Below are 16,450 nucleotides of genomic sequence, written 5' to 3' on the forward strand. Positions count from 1 at the left end.
AAATCCACCACGAATTTCGTCAGAAAAGCCTTAAGACCTTGATGATGCTAAATTGTGAAGCTTGTCAGTTTTCATTGAATGCCGTTGCCATGGCAAATACAGAAAAAAATAAGACCCACACCGGGAAGACTATTTTCCATTTATGTTTGGTCAAGCGTAACCTGCACATGTAGGTATCTATATTGCTTGATTACAGCTTGCCAGTTTCACTACAGGCTGATTCCCCTCACCTGCTACAGTGGGCGGGAATATAAAATAAATTAATTGATAAATACAAACATTGTTAACTCCTTCCCGTGGAGCCGACCTAAAAACTTTTTTGGCTCTGTAAATTTCTGCAGTCATTCGGCCAGGTGAAGACAGTATGGCCAGCCGCTGTCCTCTCAGCTTCAGAGCAGGTGCTGCTGAGAGACGGCTGCTTCTATGATCATGTATGAGATGTATGAATGCAAGTTGGAGTCAGTGAGGATTGACTGGAACGCACTAATGCACCGCTCATATCTCGCTTTGGATGTGGATTTCCAGTAAGAATAGGATCATTCTTCCTTCGTGTGTAATTAAAATGTCAACTCAGTGACAGTAAACAGATCAGTGTGCAACAACAGCTTCCAGGTCCTCTAACTCAAGCAAAAATGGATATTGGAGGATGAAAGGGGGAAATTATAGACCTACAAAACATTACGTTTTCATGAATGGTGCTAACATTCACAGGCTTCAGAATCACAGGCCAACTGGCAAATAAATGGTGTAACGGAAAAAAAATTCTTATTTAATCTGGTTCCATATAATATGGTAAAATTAAACAAAAATACAGAGGTAAACTAATTCAGTGACCTCAGGCAACAGCATGACCAACTACCCTGTCTGTGTCTGTGTCTGTGTGTGTGTTTGAGTGTCAAGGCAAGATTAATGATCACTCACTAATCTCCGCTCCACTACACAAGATAAATGATTACTAATTTCCTCTAACACTTAACCACAGGACCTTGAGAATTTTAAAGATGTGATGTGAGCTAAAACAATAAAAGCCCTTTTCCTCGAAAGCCCTAATAGGAAAAAAATATATATATAACCAACAGAGAAAAGGGGAACACTACTCAATTATTTTAAAACTAAAAACTAAAAATCTCCAGGAATGTCTGAACAAAAATGTGAGATACAACATATAACTCCCCTTAATATTCAAACAGAAATAGGAATAGACGGCTTACCTGGATCTCATACAAATGAGCAATGTGGAACTGAACTGTGGAGAAAAAAAGAGAAAAAGAATTAGGGTTAACTTGTTAAACAAAACAAAAAGCAGCAGCATATTACATATTTACCCCATGGACCTCAGTGGGTACAGATTGCAAACAGTATGGAGCACAGATGGGAGGGGGAGTAGGACACTTTCCCTAGAGTGTGCCTGTAATCTGAAATCACAGTGTGTATGTGCTATTTGCTCGCACTTCCAGCTCTCTCTCTCTCTCCTTGTGCTGTCTCCTAGGCAACCCCAGTCTTGGGCAGAGTCAGCAGGGAAACGGCAGCAGAGAGGAAAATGTGCTTTGTACAAATATTCCTGTGCCCTTTATAGATGTATTATCTACAACTGAAGAGCTGGTGCTTCTAATCTAATATGATACGCAGCAGTATATGGCTAGTTACCATGTGACATCTGGTAATAACAGCTATATTACTTACTTTCAGCTTTGGACAAAGTGCAGAGATTCGAGTCGATCAAAGCCAGCTGAAAATGCTGCAGAGAAGAAGGAGAAAAAAAGATAGTTTATTAAAACAGAAATGCATAAACATGTCCAAAATCAAGAGTCTACAGAGACGTTTTCATTCTCCTCCATCCAGTCTGCATTACTAGAAGACCCTACAGATCAACAGCAAACCATAAATGAACCCTGTTGACCGTAACATGAGAGGACTCTGATAGTTCAAGAGACTGAGCCATCAATATTCCTGTCTCTGGATCATTCCTCTTGCTTCAACCGTCCCTCCATCCCTCCATCCCTCCTGTCCAACCAGAGGATAAAGTCTTCAGAATCAGACACTGGCATCCAATAGTTCTAATAGTAACCTATACCATCAAGTGCGGCAGATGCCTACAGAGGCTTAGCTTGGCTGCCAAGGCGTGGCACGCTGCTAGCCAATATCGACATCAAGGGTCACTGAACGGATTAGCGCACAAGTACATCGCACAGCGACAGAGGCAACTATCTGGGTCCCTCCTGACTCCTTAAGGCTGCAAGACAACTCTGTTACTTCCCTTATACACTGACATGTTGATGTTGAGTTCATGCTTTATTATTCTGTACTGTACTGCTTTAGAGAATCAGCTGCCAGCAGATGGAAGTCATCTGAGCCGCTTGAGTGAAAAATATTAAATTACAGCTTGATGTCTGATCCTGTAATCCTGTCAAAGGGAATACTCGGGCTACCGTAGGTAGCTTCAAGGTTGTACCATGACCCAATGCTGTCACACACACACAGCGTTCACACATTTAAAAAGGCGACACCAGTGTCACTTATCTGGGTCAGTACAGACTCACAGCCCGAGACCCCCCTGAAACCAAAAACTGCCCACAAGAATCTGACTGACAGACACACACACACACATGCAGAGAACAGACTGGGCTGCTGGTGTTTCCATACTCCATTGGTCAACAACTGTAATAGATTTCTTAGAAGGGGAAAAGGTGTCCTGTAACCTTAAAGGCAAATACCAGTATCTGCCATCTAGACTGGGGCAACAGATAGCTAACCACTAAAAAACACACACACACACACGTAAAAGGAGGAGCCCCTAGCCTTGCAGCAGCAGCAGCTACACAGACGGTCAATGTCAGACAGATAAAAATCAAGTGCCGTCCAGCTGGATCTTTCTTTGCATGCTTCACCCAGGGCCAGTGGAGCTTCACACTCTTGCACGTGCATGCTCTCACAGAAAGACACACACACACACACACACACACACACACACACACACACACACACACACACACACACACACACACACACACACACACACACACACACACACACACACACACACACACACACACACACACACACACACACACACACACACACACACACACACACACACACACACACACACACACACACACACACACACACACACACACGACCCTGCTCAGAATAAACTCCTTTTTAAGCAGAGCTGTGTGAGGCACAAAAAAAACATCAGACGTCCTCGTCACAGCCAGATGCCTAATGTCAGAGAGTACACATAGACAAACGCGTTACCTACATCGCTGTCACATTACACTCCTTTTGGAACCCCCGCTGCATCCTCCTGTAGATCTCTTTCTCGGTCTCCTCTATCCTTCCCTTCCTTCTCTTTCACACTTGCTCTACCACCAGGCAGATAATGCAGCAGGATTGTCAGCTTGGCATTCCACCTCCCTCCCCATGTCTCGCCTTCCTCTCTCCCTCTCTCTCCTATCTATCTATCTTTCTTTCTCTCTCTCTCTCTCTCGCTCTCTCCCTCCCTCCCTCCCCTTCTATCCTGGTGTCAGTGATTACTATTCAGCAGACAGCTGCAGTGGAGAGTGCAGAGAGATGACACACAATACCTCAAAGCTGGAACAGGCAGGCACACAGTCCCCCTCCCCACTCACCTCCCCTTCCTCTCTCTCCTTCCTCTATCTCACCTTTTTTCCTCAGTTCAAAGCTCTCCTCTATGGCTACGCCGCTCTGTAAAGACAGCCAACTCATCACCTAACCGATATATGGTGCACAAGCTAGCTCTTGTCATCTCATTTCCTGCATCTGTCATTGGTTAAATTAGCAGCCACTGATGGAATGAATGGAGTCAGTGTGAGCATCTATATATGTAGGTTAAGAATATAAGTTGGGTCAAATCATTCAAAAACTGCAGCGGCTGGGCACTAATTAAGTTACAATGTTTTTTCAGAAACTGAACAAAAAGAAAGGGTAACTGAACATCTCTCCCAGTATGCATCCCTATCTCCCCAAACTCATCATTTGCAGTCTTTTCTAAAATTTCCTGTTTTTCCTCATTCTATTTCCCCTCTCTCTGTTCTACCTTTAATCAATCTCTGCTCCTCTTAATGTGCACCCGTTCCTCCCTGTAGATAACTGGGGCAGTCGTGTTTGTGTAGTGTGTGTGTGTGTGTGTGTGTGTGCGTAAGGGAGATTGTGTCAGTAGGTGTGTGATGTTGGCAATGAGCCGGCACTCAGAGGGAGGGGTGCGTCCAAGGCAGAGTGAGGACGTGCAGCACGTGCAGCCTACTTAGCTCAATACTGAAGCACTAAAGCATCGACACACATATACATATATACATTATCTCTTACTCTACAAGCTTGATTTGATTGTTGAGGGGGAAGACAAATATATTATTAACAATTGTAAAATGAAATCCATTGTAAGAGCCCTGCAAAAAATACTACCTTTGTGCAACTAATAATACTCAGTATGTCTGCTGAAATAATAACAGAACCACAGAATTAACAGGACTCCAGCACTTAGCCTGTGAGTAAACAACGCTTTTCATGACTAAATGTTATGCTAATGCAGTAAAAAGTCCGGTGATAGAATGTCTGGTGTGTGTCACAAAGCTCGAGATCAGATAGCAGTCTGTTCCTAAAGGGAACCAGGACTCTTAAGGAACAATAGATCCATAGGCTCCTGGTTACGGTCTGTGCATCTATGGCTCACAGGTGTCAGGAGAGAGTAGCAGACAGGACTTAACGCAGACAGATGGAGCAAATGATCCAGCAGCCTATGTTAATCTGAGGACGAAGGAGGTCAAGTCTGTTAGGCTTGAAGGAAAGGAGGTTTCTATGACTACACATCAGCCATGTAATGTTGTTACAACATGCTGGGATGAATGGACAGAAGAATCCATGGGTCATACAGCTGTATATAATTGTTGCATTTGTATCTTAATCTTGACTTTCTCCATCTAAACTGGGTATTCCAATGTTACTATGGAAACTAAAGATGCCATGCTTATCACATATTGCTGCAACTTGTTTATTATCTTCATGTTGCTGAAACTCCCAAAAAACTGCCCCAGTGAGAGTTACAAAGATACATTTTAGGAAATTATTAGATACTTTTTTTCAACAATCCCAATTAGCTTAATTGAATATATTTTATATATATTATTCTTAAAGCTAGAGCAATTAATTTGATCTACTATGATCAACTGAGTTGAATTGACATAATTTATAATCAACATATCAATGTAAAGAATTAATCATTGCACCTAAATTATTATGACTGACTAAATATATCATCTTAAAAAGGTGCAACTGAAATTAATTTCACATGTTGCCAGGCCGGCACTGAAAAGTTTGTCAGTCAAAATAAAAACACCATGCTTCCATATAGTGTTGACCATTTGGATTTACCTTCAAGCTTGACTCGTAGTTTGTGTTGACTTTAAACATGAGTCCCAGTCTCAGGTGAATCTCTTTAGCTCTTGAGAAACTGGGGTCGATGTAAAGCACCTCCTGGAACGCCTTGATTGCCCTAGAAAAAAAGAGAAAGAAACGGAGCATGTTAATTACTCATTTATACAAATATTTAGGTCGACCCTGATGGCAAATCTGAAAATAATCCATCTTGTTAGTCATTTCGTGCCCTCACCTAATTCTAATTTCGCAAGATTGACATTTATACCCCATTTAGACCAACACTGTGACACAGGGTGTATCTGTACGGGTCAACAGGCCTCAGCCGACCCTCCTTCACAGCCCTCTTCTGAACTGGGTTTGGAGGCTGCCTTGCCTGGTGTTGCTACCATGAATGGAAAGAAATTCTATGATACCGATGTTTAAATGTCATTTAACTAACTAGCAAAGATATCGAAAGTTCACGCAAGGGTTATCAAGAGAGGTTTCGTATATGATCAGACAGAGGAGATGAAACTGAAACTTCACTTTTATCTGATCATTACTCAACGCAGTTCTCAGGTTTATCAGTGAAGCAGAGCAACTATAGAGCAGACTGCAGTCCCTGCTAACAGTGAGAAACAGTGGGACAGCTGTTTCATGAACAGCTCTAACACGGGTCGAACAAATGCGATGAGCGGCGCCGGAAATAAAGGAAGTCCCGTTGTTCCGGGGACAATAAAAAACAGCACCTGGGACACAAAGACCCGATGGTGGATGATTCTGGGATGGTGGAGAAACTTGTGTTAAAAGCAAAAAAAAAAAATTAGGGCTGGGCGATATGGCTGAAAACTGTATCATGATAAAAGTCTTTCATATCAGTCGATATCGATAATTGATTGATGATTTTTTTTAAATGACCTATTTAAAATAAGGACCAGGGGGAAAAATATTCAATTTAAACACTTTTATTGTAAACCTAACCGTCCTCTGATTTTAATCACTTGTTATCAATCACAGCAGACAGGGAAAATAAAAGGCCAACATAACCATGAAAAACACTCAAATAAATAAATGTACACATACTGTAAAAAAACAGTGTATAAGTCACAGTCCATTTTGGGGGGTGTCATGCTGGGGAAAACGCTTTTCTATTAAAGACTGGTTTTGAATGCACCAGTAGTTATTCATTTATAAACGTGTAAAATGTGTTTATACTCCAAAACTTTCTCAATTTACTTTTATTAGAAACACAATTAAAAAACACAGATTACACCTGAAACAGTGTGTGGGGTTAATGGTTAATGGTCCCGTATTGATTTGCTTAACTGAACTGGACCGATATATTAACTCAGACTGGCTTCGGGTTAGGCTATTAGTTTCAATTATACCTTTTAAAAGAACACGGTAACTTTACATATTCAATACAGTGTTTACCTGTGTGCTTACTCAAGTCTCTATAACTCTTCATCAGAGCTGTCACTGTGCGCAAATAGATGCATCCGAGTCGCACGTTTGCACATCGTGCTTCAACATCAATTTGGTCTGTAAATACTGAAACATCACAGCAACTAGTGTCTGAAATACTTCTGATCAACAAACAATCATTTCCCCGCACAGCATACAGCATTAACGGGTGTATTTTCATTAGCTGCTGACACAGCTGGAGTGTGCAGCGCGTGCTTGACACGGCTGTTTGTAGGACGCTCACATCGTTATCTTTACAGTTATACGTTGCTAGGTTACCAGGGAGCGAGTGAGTTTGTTCATGCAACCAACCTTGCTTTGCATATTTTTCTATTCGGTGGTTTCTTCCAATGAAGTTCAGTGAAATTATCAAACTTTATACCAAATGTATTTTTTATTGATATTGATTACGTGTCTATGGCAATATATATCGCTATCGTTTTATTGCCCAGCCCTACCAGCTATAATAATAGCAATGTTGCAGTGCTAAACCTGAGTGTGTGAGATGTTTATAAATGCACAGCACAGAGCAAAGGGACACATAGTCGCTGCATGCCGGCAACGAGCAACAAATTACACCTGTCAGTCACACTGGATTCTGCTCTGATCCCAAGCCATTTAATTGTAGCAGCAGAGCTCAAGAGTTTAAACTTCAAGCAGCAGCAATACTGAGTTGTCAGTTCGTCTCTGTGGCTACTGGCTAGGTGACATGGGTTTTATCAGTTTTTGTGTACCAACGTCACCATGCAGAAACCTACGTCAGGTCATGTGGGAAAAAGTTTATAGAAGTTTATAAAAACAAACATACTCCAACCTAAATTTGAACACATATGGACACTATTGGGATGCTACTGAATGATAGACACCTCAAAGTAATGACTTTAAAGTTGCAATACATGACATTCAGTCTCTCGTGATCAAATATGGATCAAGATTCTGTTACTGTGTGGCTGGAAAAGCCAAAACAGAGAAGCTCCAACTCCAGAGGGAGTGTGACTTCATTCACTGCTCAGGTCGCCATTATTCCACTATATCCTGCAATAGCAAATAGCTGTTTGCTGACATCCAGTGAGGCTGAATGTCATTTATTGCACCTTTAACGATCGGTTTAATAAGCAACAATTTTAAGAACCAAAAAAATGACTTCAATTTGTGACTAATGGTTGCTAGGTCTGGGACAGAGCTGGGCAACAAACTTAAATATCATAATATACTTCGACTTTGATAATATAGGGACAACTGTGGTATTAAGACTAGCTCAAGGGGCTTCCAGTCATTTCAGTGAGGGGAAGGCAGCAAAGGGGAAGTAGTTTCGATTCACAGCGGTGGTTGCCACCCACGTGAATGCATATAGAGTTTGCGGTGCTGGCTTCCATCATTACCCTGTCAATGCAGCAGTTCAGTTGATTTGACATATCTTCTGCTGCACAGAGTATTATGGGTCAGAATAGCCACAAAACACAAAAGTTCACCGTGCTTAACTTCCTGTGGTAACTGCCTGGTTTTGGCCAATCAAATAGAAAGGGGCGACCATTGCAGGTCAGAATGAAAAGGGACTGGTAAAGTGTGGACTTGTGGGCGGCTTGTACCAACAATATGATGTTCACCTGCCTGTCATTGCAGCTTTGGACCATAGTGGCAGAAGCTGCATTGTCACTGCTTGAGCTAATGCTAGCCTCAAAGTGACTGAAGCAAGCTACTGTACTTCAGACACCCAGGAGGTCTCGATCCTGAGCTTTTGTGGTGAGAAGCTTATAACAATGCTAATGATGTGCTGATTTGTATGATGAAGGTTTAATTGGGAGACTCCACATCCTGTTCCCTAACCACCAGCTGTCAGTCTTTTACACTTTGAGACTAATGAGCTAATTACTAAATGCTTTTCTATATGACATGATCATGCGATCAGCTTGATTTAGAGACAGACTCACCACTGTGTTGATGTTTTTTTTTTTTTTTTTTTTTTAAATGGCCCACCCTGTCTTTCTTAACACTACGAACAATACACATGGCTAGTTCTAGAAAACTGCACTTGTTTTAATTGCAATTTTGATCAATTTACTCCATTTTGAAATGTGATGTATCATCACCCAGTGACATTTCTGGGTTAAGTTTTAGCATTTTTTATAATTTGTCCTTCAATTGTTAAAATGAATGATTCAGTGTTTGTAAAAGTCTGGTACGTGAACGCAGGGCTGGCATCACCAAGGTAGCGTGTGGTAGGCGAGAACCGAAATGGTGGATGACTGCTTTCACACTAGCAATCAACCCTCCACTCTTCTCTAAACAATATCAAAATAAACAAGACTAGAGCACGTTAAAACAAAAAATAAGCACTTGAACCCACTCACTGTGTAGCTATGACAACAATGGCAATTGCATGTCAGCATGAAGCCCTTCTCCTGTATGAAACGGCAGCGCACTGAGCTCACTGCTGCCTGGCTGGCTGGCTGGCTGGGTGCCCCCCCCTCCCACCACACACGTACACACACACACACACACACAGGACTGAACTCATTGCCCCCTTTCCCTCCTCCCCTTCTTAATTTATCTGGTTCCTCCCTCTCTCTCCCCCTCCTCCCCTCTGTGCTCTGCGTTCACCCTCTTCTCCCTCGCTGGCAGAATCCAAAGTGAATGGTTGGAGCTCACCTCTTCAGAATTGGTGGTGACACAGTCAGACTGCAGCCAAAAGATGAACCAAGGACTATTTTCTCCTTTAGCAAAGGGCATCAACAACTACATAAACATTTCTCTGAACAGGCAGGGCAAATAAGATAATTTGGCTCCATTATATAAACACAATTTCTCATCATTTTTGATATTTTATTGCATAACAGCAAATAACACTTTCTCTGGATGAACATTTACATGATATTCACAACCTCAAAGTTTGTATGAGTGAAGCTATCAAAACTATTTTGAAGTGATATTGATATTCATTTATAATGCTAGCTGTCTCTTCTGGTTAGCAACATTTTAGCCCAGCTAACATGAACTATGAGGGTTTTTCCATGGGCCGTGGTCAGTCAGCTTAGCCATGATGAAACGTGTTTTTACTACAGCCGGTACAGCAGAGGATAGCCATCGCGAGCCACGCTGCTGCAGTCCGACCGTAGCCGACCCATGACAACCTCCAACACGGCTCAACTGCTCGCGACATGGCTCAGTGCGACCGCCATGGAAAAACCCTACATCTGACAGCTCAACATTCCTTTAGGTCTTTAGCTCAGCGTGACGTAATCTGTCCTAGAGAGCCCAACATGACACCACCCCCATCCCAAAAACATTACCGAGGCCTACGATATGAGGACATACAAATTTGGCAGGGGAAACAATCCTGGAGGCCTTCAAGGCCACTGATGAGGTAGAGGGGCAGCACACAGGGCGAAGAGGCCAACGTGAGCCAACACAGATGAAGGAAGATATCGGCACATGGAGGAGAAGTGGCTTTTTTTAAAACAAGTGCAGTGTGAACTGCTGCCTCCTTACACCTGTCATTGTAGGACTCAACCGCTTGGGAAAGGTCAGCAAAATGGACCAGAGAGCTGCCTAAAAACTTACAGACTGGGACTGTGTCCAATCTCAAATTGGATAACTGTTCAAGTTTGAATTTCCAAAAGTGCAATGATTAGCTCCTATTCTTACTTTATATTACTAATTATTATCATTGTTGTTTTTATTGTTTTGTATCATTATCATCAGCACTGCTGTGTTATTTGTGCACTCTGGGCCTGATTTACTAAAGGTTTGCGTGTGTAAAAACGTGTGCAAACTTGAAATCACCCGCTAAAAAATGTTCAAGCTTATCTACTAGCACAGCGCACTGAGGTTTGCGTCTTTCAACTGTGCAAGATAATAAGCGCTGTCCATTTAGTACGTTTGGCATAATGGATATGTAATATGGGGCGTTTCAACCCCAAAATATAGGGAGGAGAAAATGCAAATATGTTATTTAGCACGCGCATTGTGATTTACCAAACCTGAAGGTAATTTTTCTGACGGAAAGTACGTCTAGAAATAATACCTTTGAAGGACAGGTATTAACCGGCTGTTACTGTGGAGAGGAGGACACTGAGGCACAATCACAGAATATGCCAAGAACAGGGTTTTTTCCACCCGTGTTAATATTTTTGGAGTGGAGTATTTTTGGTTTTACTAACAACATTGACTTTGTCACAAATACTCTCCCATAAAGCGTTTTTTTCTGGTAATGTTTTGTTTGTTAACCTCTTCCACTAGAACCTCTAATTCCATGGGATCACATTTCATTTTGGGCTTGCAGCTTTCTGCTCGTCCAAACTCTCCATTAAAGACACGCAAAACCCTCATTTAAATACTGCTGTCTGCACCTGTTGTCATTTGCCCAGTTATTCTTAGTAGATCACCCACAAAACGCACACAAACCAAAAGGTGCAATCTGTTGCACTGCACACGCAATTGCCTTTATTTGTAAATCAGGCCCTCTGACTTCTTATTTATTTACTATTTATTCAAACCCTCACTTTAACGATACTATTAACTGGACCTCTACTGTGCACTTTGTGTATCTGTTGTTTTTATTGTATTTTACTGTACCTGGCTGCTGTGACAGTACTGTACCTGGCTGCTGTGACAGTACTGTACCTGGCTGCTGTGACAGTTTAATTACCCTCCAGGAATGAATAAAGTCATCTATTCATCCATGTCAGCAGCTGATAATATACACCAACAAACGAAAAATGACAACAGTTTGTGTAGTGAAAGCATCACATTAGAGCAGCAGCTTCAGTCTTGACAACTTGACATATCGGGAAGCTGTCTCTTCTATCCCACAAGTGAACAACAATAGGGTTCAAGTGAGGACAATCACTGAGTGAAATGATTACCATAACAGAATTCAAAACACTATGACTACAGTCGCACTAAACTGATCTTCCTGGTGCTTGTTAGCTTGTTTTCCAACCAGTTCTCATACTCCGCATGTCAAGGCTTCTCACCAGGCTCCAGAAAGCAAGTTTAACAAACTCTCAACCTAACCCTGAATGCTGAGTTGGAAACATTTTTCAGAGTTTTCGGTTTCAGCTGATCAGAATCAATCAACTCTGAGTATGTTGACTCTGAGAAATATCCATCAGTGGATCTCCGGTTCCATGACTCCGCATGGAAACAGGTAAATAAAGGAGCAAAGCCTCCATTCTAGACATATTAACATGTGTATATGCAGACTATGTGCATGTATCTTTAAAAAAAAAGAAAAAAGAAAAAGCTGCAGTGACAGAGCCTGAGTGTGGATAAGAGTCAATAAGTTGACAAAGTTTTATTCATAATGTTACGTAACATTAGTAAACTAATATCTAACTGGATTTTTTTGAAATCTCCCTCTCCTGACATAACCCTCTGCAAATGAATGCACTTTGATCTGTGCTTTGAGATCGACTGCAACAATGACAAAATGAAACTGAAATGAATGCGTGTGATACTTCTTTCAGGTTCTGAAGTGATGAGACAGAGAAAAGCTCAGGGTTTGTTGAAGAACTCCTGCCAAGTTAGGTTCCCAGAATAAGTTACCACATTTACTGACAGAGTTGAAGTCATCTGTGTTTCTCAAAAAGAAAATCCTGAGTTTTCCTCATCACAGGGTTAACAAAACTCTCAACCAGAAGGAAACATGGAATAACATCATATCTATATTGACATTTCAGTCACTCATGAAATCTTGGACTGATTCATACGTTTGGCTGCTGTCATGGATACCGGTAAACAAGACGGGTTATGAAGCCACAATTAATTTCTGTTCATTTCACCTGTGATTATCCTGCAATGACGAATCAAAATGTTTGCCATGAAAATTTCCAACTACTAGCAATGAAATCACTTTTATTCAGAACAGTGAAGCTAATGAGAGCCAGAAAATGATGCTGCTTCTTAACTACTTTTTGTGGTTCAAAATTTCATCAGGGACGTCCTAACAAACAACAAATTCCCAAGCCTCTTAACCTGCACATCAAATCAGTATATGATCTTTATTTATACTGGTCTTTATATACTGATCTGACGTGCAGGTTCTCCTCACGGGTTTTCTGTTTGTCTTTTGGCCTAAGTAATAAGGACAAGACGGTGTGATGGTGTAAATGGGTTCCTATACAACATGTTTACAATTCTGACACAGAGCATTTAGCAGAGCTGAAGCAATTTAACAGAAATTGACGTTTTGGACATAGCTTCACACAAAGACTGTAAGATGGAGAACCAGCAAGCCTCCCCATAACAGTAAAGTTAACAGCCCCATGACTGTCTTATTTACATATTGCAGCAGTTCAGTCATTGTCTTAAATGTCTATCTCTACAAGTTGACAGTTGAAGAGCTATGCTGGATTCATGAATAAGAAGGATAGACTTCACAAGTGCATCACAGCTAGGGACGTCAGCGGTTAACCACAGAGAATATTTTTAACCTGTTACACATTGGTCTGTAGATTAATGTGCATACACACTCCACTAACGCTTTCACTGCTAGCTAGCAGTCTGACGTAAAAAATAAAGCATGCTATACGAAGCTCGGTGTGGGACCCTTTTCTCCAGAAGTCAAATGTAAATAAGGCTACTTTTCAATGTGATAGTAGTATTAGCACTGTGTTTCACCACATCAAAAACAAGCACCCTGCTGCCACGTCCGAACACGGCTCTCAGTCGCAGCCAAAGAACACGTCACTGCTAGCCAGGGGGACAAAGTGTGAGGAGTGCTGGTCTGAGGCCATCACCCACATGGTGAGGGATTGAAAGAAGCTAGTTCAGTACCTCGAGACCGGGTACATCATGCCATCCAGAGCTCCTATGACTAAAAACTGCAAAAACACTGACGAGAAAAAGGATGAGTCAAGCTACTCAGAACACACAAGCTAGTTCTGGCCACCTCCTGCCCGACAACTCTGATAAATGAAAGCCACATCACAACCTTTTCTTAAGAATGGTTGTCGACCTACTGAAAGGAAAAAATTAAAACAAAACTGACAGCCCTAACTAACCAAAACTAACAGGAGGGTCAGATAGATGTCAATCAAACAGTCTGCAGTCTCCAGAACACACACAGTCCTCAGAGGAGGTCTGACCAGAATAAAAACAATTGCCCCTCCCTCACTGTAGTGGGACTTTAACCACAATATGATTCACAATCAGCATTTAAAAAAAAAAACACAATCATTATAAAACCAAAGAAGAGAGTGTACTTACCACTGAAATGCATTATAATGGAAGTAAACCATGCCAAGCCCATATAAAAAGGCAGGATTCTGAAAACGAGAACAAAACAGAACATCTTTAGCACAGTATAATATATTACAGTTTACATTTCACAAGAAGTTATGTATAAAGGGTTATTAAGAAAGCATTTATCTATTCATTATAGTTTTCTGTGGCTTGGCATCTTCCACAGCATTACATACCAAGTTGCTAATTTATCCAAGACATTTTTCCCCCCCAAATAGAAGAAGTAAAAAAAAAGCCCTGCCTTTAGACTCCAGTGCCGGGCTTTTTGAAATTACTGGTGTTACCCAAACAACTCTGCCCTGCACAATTATTCAGACGTTAGGACTTCACACCCTCACTTCACTGCAGAATTTTGTAATCCCGAGGATCCCAAAGCTGTCAGGTCTGATCACAATCGAACTCCTGGCACCTCTGTTTTAATGGGCATTCCAAACAGAGCAACACCAAACCACACTGGCCCATGCATCCACGCGGAGAGCACAGAAAGAACAGGCTGGACGCCATCATATCACAGCTGATTAGACAATTTAAGTTCAGGCCGTGAGCAGGAACTGTAGGCAATACAAACCGAGGCGAGTATTTGTTCAAATAAGACTGAAATACTGTTACATCCGCACAACGAGATCACATCCTCATTAAGGGCTTGTGCAGCTAGGCTCAGTGGAATGACTAGTGCAGTGCCTGTTCAAAACAGGCCGATTACTCAATACCTAGAGAGAATAGAGCCTGTCGCATAAATGCCTCTCATGCAGACTATCAATAAGACGCTATAATTTTCAGATGCTCCTTTAACACCTTACATGCAGGCTATCGATAGACGCAACAAACCCCTCACATGCAGGCTAATGGTAGAAGCTACAACTTAAATCAATGTTCCCTGAACACATCACATGCAGGCTAATGGTAGAAGCTACAATTTAAATCAATGTTCCCTGAACACATCACATGCAGGCTAATGGTAGAAGCTACAATTTAAATCAATGTTCCCTGAACACATCACATGCAAGCTAATGGTAGAAGTTCCAATTTAAATCAATGTTCGCTAAACGCCACAGACTCTTTCTTAACTGGCCCCCAGCAAATGCGTCTCACAACTTAGACCATCATTTTGGATTGAGGAGTTTTATAGAGGCATTTTGGAGTAAAAATGTAGCAAACACTACCGAAAACCAGGCAACCATGCATGATATATTTTCTAGAGGAAAATCAGGTCAGGATTCTCAAACCTGTTATATGAAGGACCCTCAACTCTCAGAACAGTTAACATTACTGAGTAAACGAAATGCAACCAAGCAAAACAACTGTATAATTTGTTATAATAATAATAAAATGATTTTCTGTAATTGTAAAGTTGCTAAAAATTCCAAGTCATAAAACGGAAGGAGGAAGCAGATTATTTAACAGTAATAAAAAGAAAACAGCCTGCTAAATGTTACTCATATATATAATCACAGTATGAAATAAAAATAAAATAAATCCTAATGAATGTCGGCCTTTGCCATGTGTTCAAATCCAACTTTTATGTAAAATGTGGTAAGGCCATACAAACACTTTACCAGTCAGTGTTAGTTGTTGTTGGTCACACAGACACACACACACACCAACGTCAGGAAAACAAAGTAGTATCATGTAAAATAGAAATTATGGTACATATAAAAAGACTAACAACCTTCAACCGTGTTGTGTGCAGCACTCATTCTGTCCCCAATGAACACATATGAACAAATTAAAGTGTAGTCCATTTGGTCTGTACTGCAGGTGGTGCCTGTGTACAATGCACTCCTAAAGTATTTCACGTTTTATTGTTGTGGCTATGTGCATCAACACATGGAATTTAAAATTAAATGATTATGGTGGTTACAGCACTGAGTTTTAGCATTAAGGGTGTTTGTGTGTGTTCACATAATGTGAATAATGCATCAAAAGGACTACAAGTCTCACAAGGTGCCTTGGTTTTAGGGCAACGCAGCAGAGCGATGATGCTAAGCATGCAGACAAAGCAACCAAGTTGTTTTTATGGCATATTCTTGATTGGTGACTTCAGTCACCTGATCTCAATCCATTTGAGCACAAGTTTAATTTGCTGCAGATCAGACTTAAAGCAAAAATCCCACAAAATAAGCAAGAAGTGAAGCTGGCTGCAGAGGCCTGGCAGAGCATCATCAGGTAAAATACAAAGTGCTGAGATCTGTGAGTTGTTGACTTCAGCTATTGACTGTAAAGGATTTACATTCAATTATTAATGAGGAGGAGGTTATTTGGGGGACTTAATATAAAAAGAAAATGTGTCATTGTCCTCTTATGTTCCAACTGTGGCTGAGTGTACGCTGCAGTGGTCTGAGTGTATGTAGTCTGCAGCCTACAC

General features: G+C 41.3%; 1 protein-coding gene across 3 annotated transcripts in view; it reads right to left on the minus strand.

Annotated features, from left to right (window-relative positions):
- kdm6a (lysine (K)-specific demethylase 6A) overlaps positions 1-16,450 on the minus strand; it is a 39,389-nt gene that overhangs the window by 18,009 nt on the left and 4,930 nt on the right. For all 3 annotated transcript variants that reach the window (XM_062431828.1, XM_062431829.1, XM_062431827.1), the window contains exons 5-8: positions 14,050-14,108; positions 5,392-5,512; positions 1,684-1,738; positions 1,212-1,246 (exon numbers count right to left, since the gene is read on the minus strand). In XM_062431828.1, coding sequence (XP_062287812.1) covers positions 1,212-1,246; positions 1,684-1,738; positions 5,392-5,512; positions 14,050-14,108 — 270 coding nt within the window. The remainder of the gene's footprint in view (positions 1-1,211; positions 1,247-1,683; positions 1,739-5,391; positions 5,513-14,049; positions 14,109-16,450) is intronic.

This window comes from Scomber scombrus, chromosome 13 (assembly GCF_963691925.1).
Source record: "Scomber scombrus chromosome 13, fScoSco1.1, whole genome shotgun sequence".
NCBI lineage: Eukaryota > Metazoa > Chordata > Actinopteri > Scombriformes > Scombridae > Scomber > Scomber scombrus.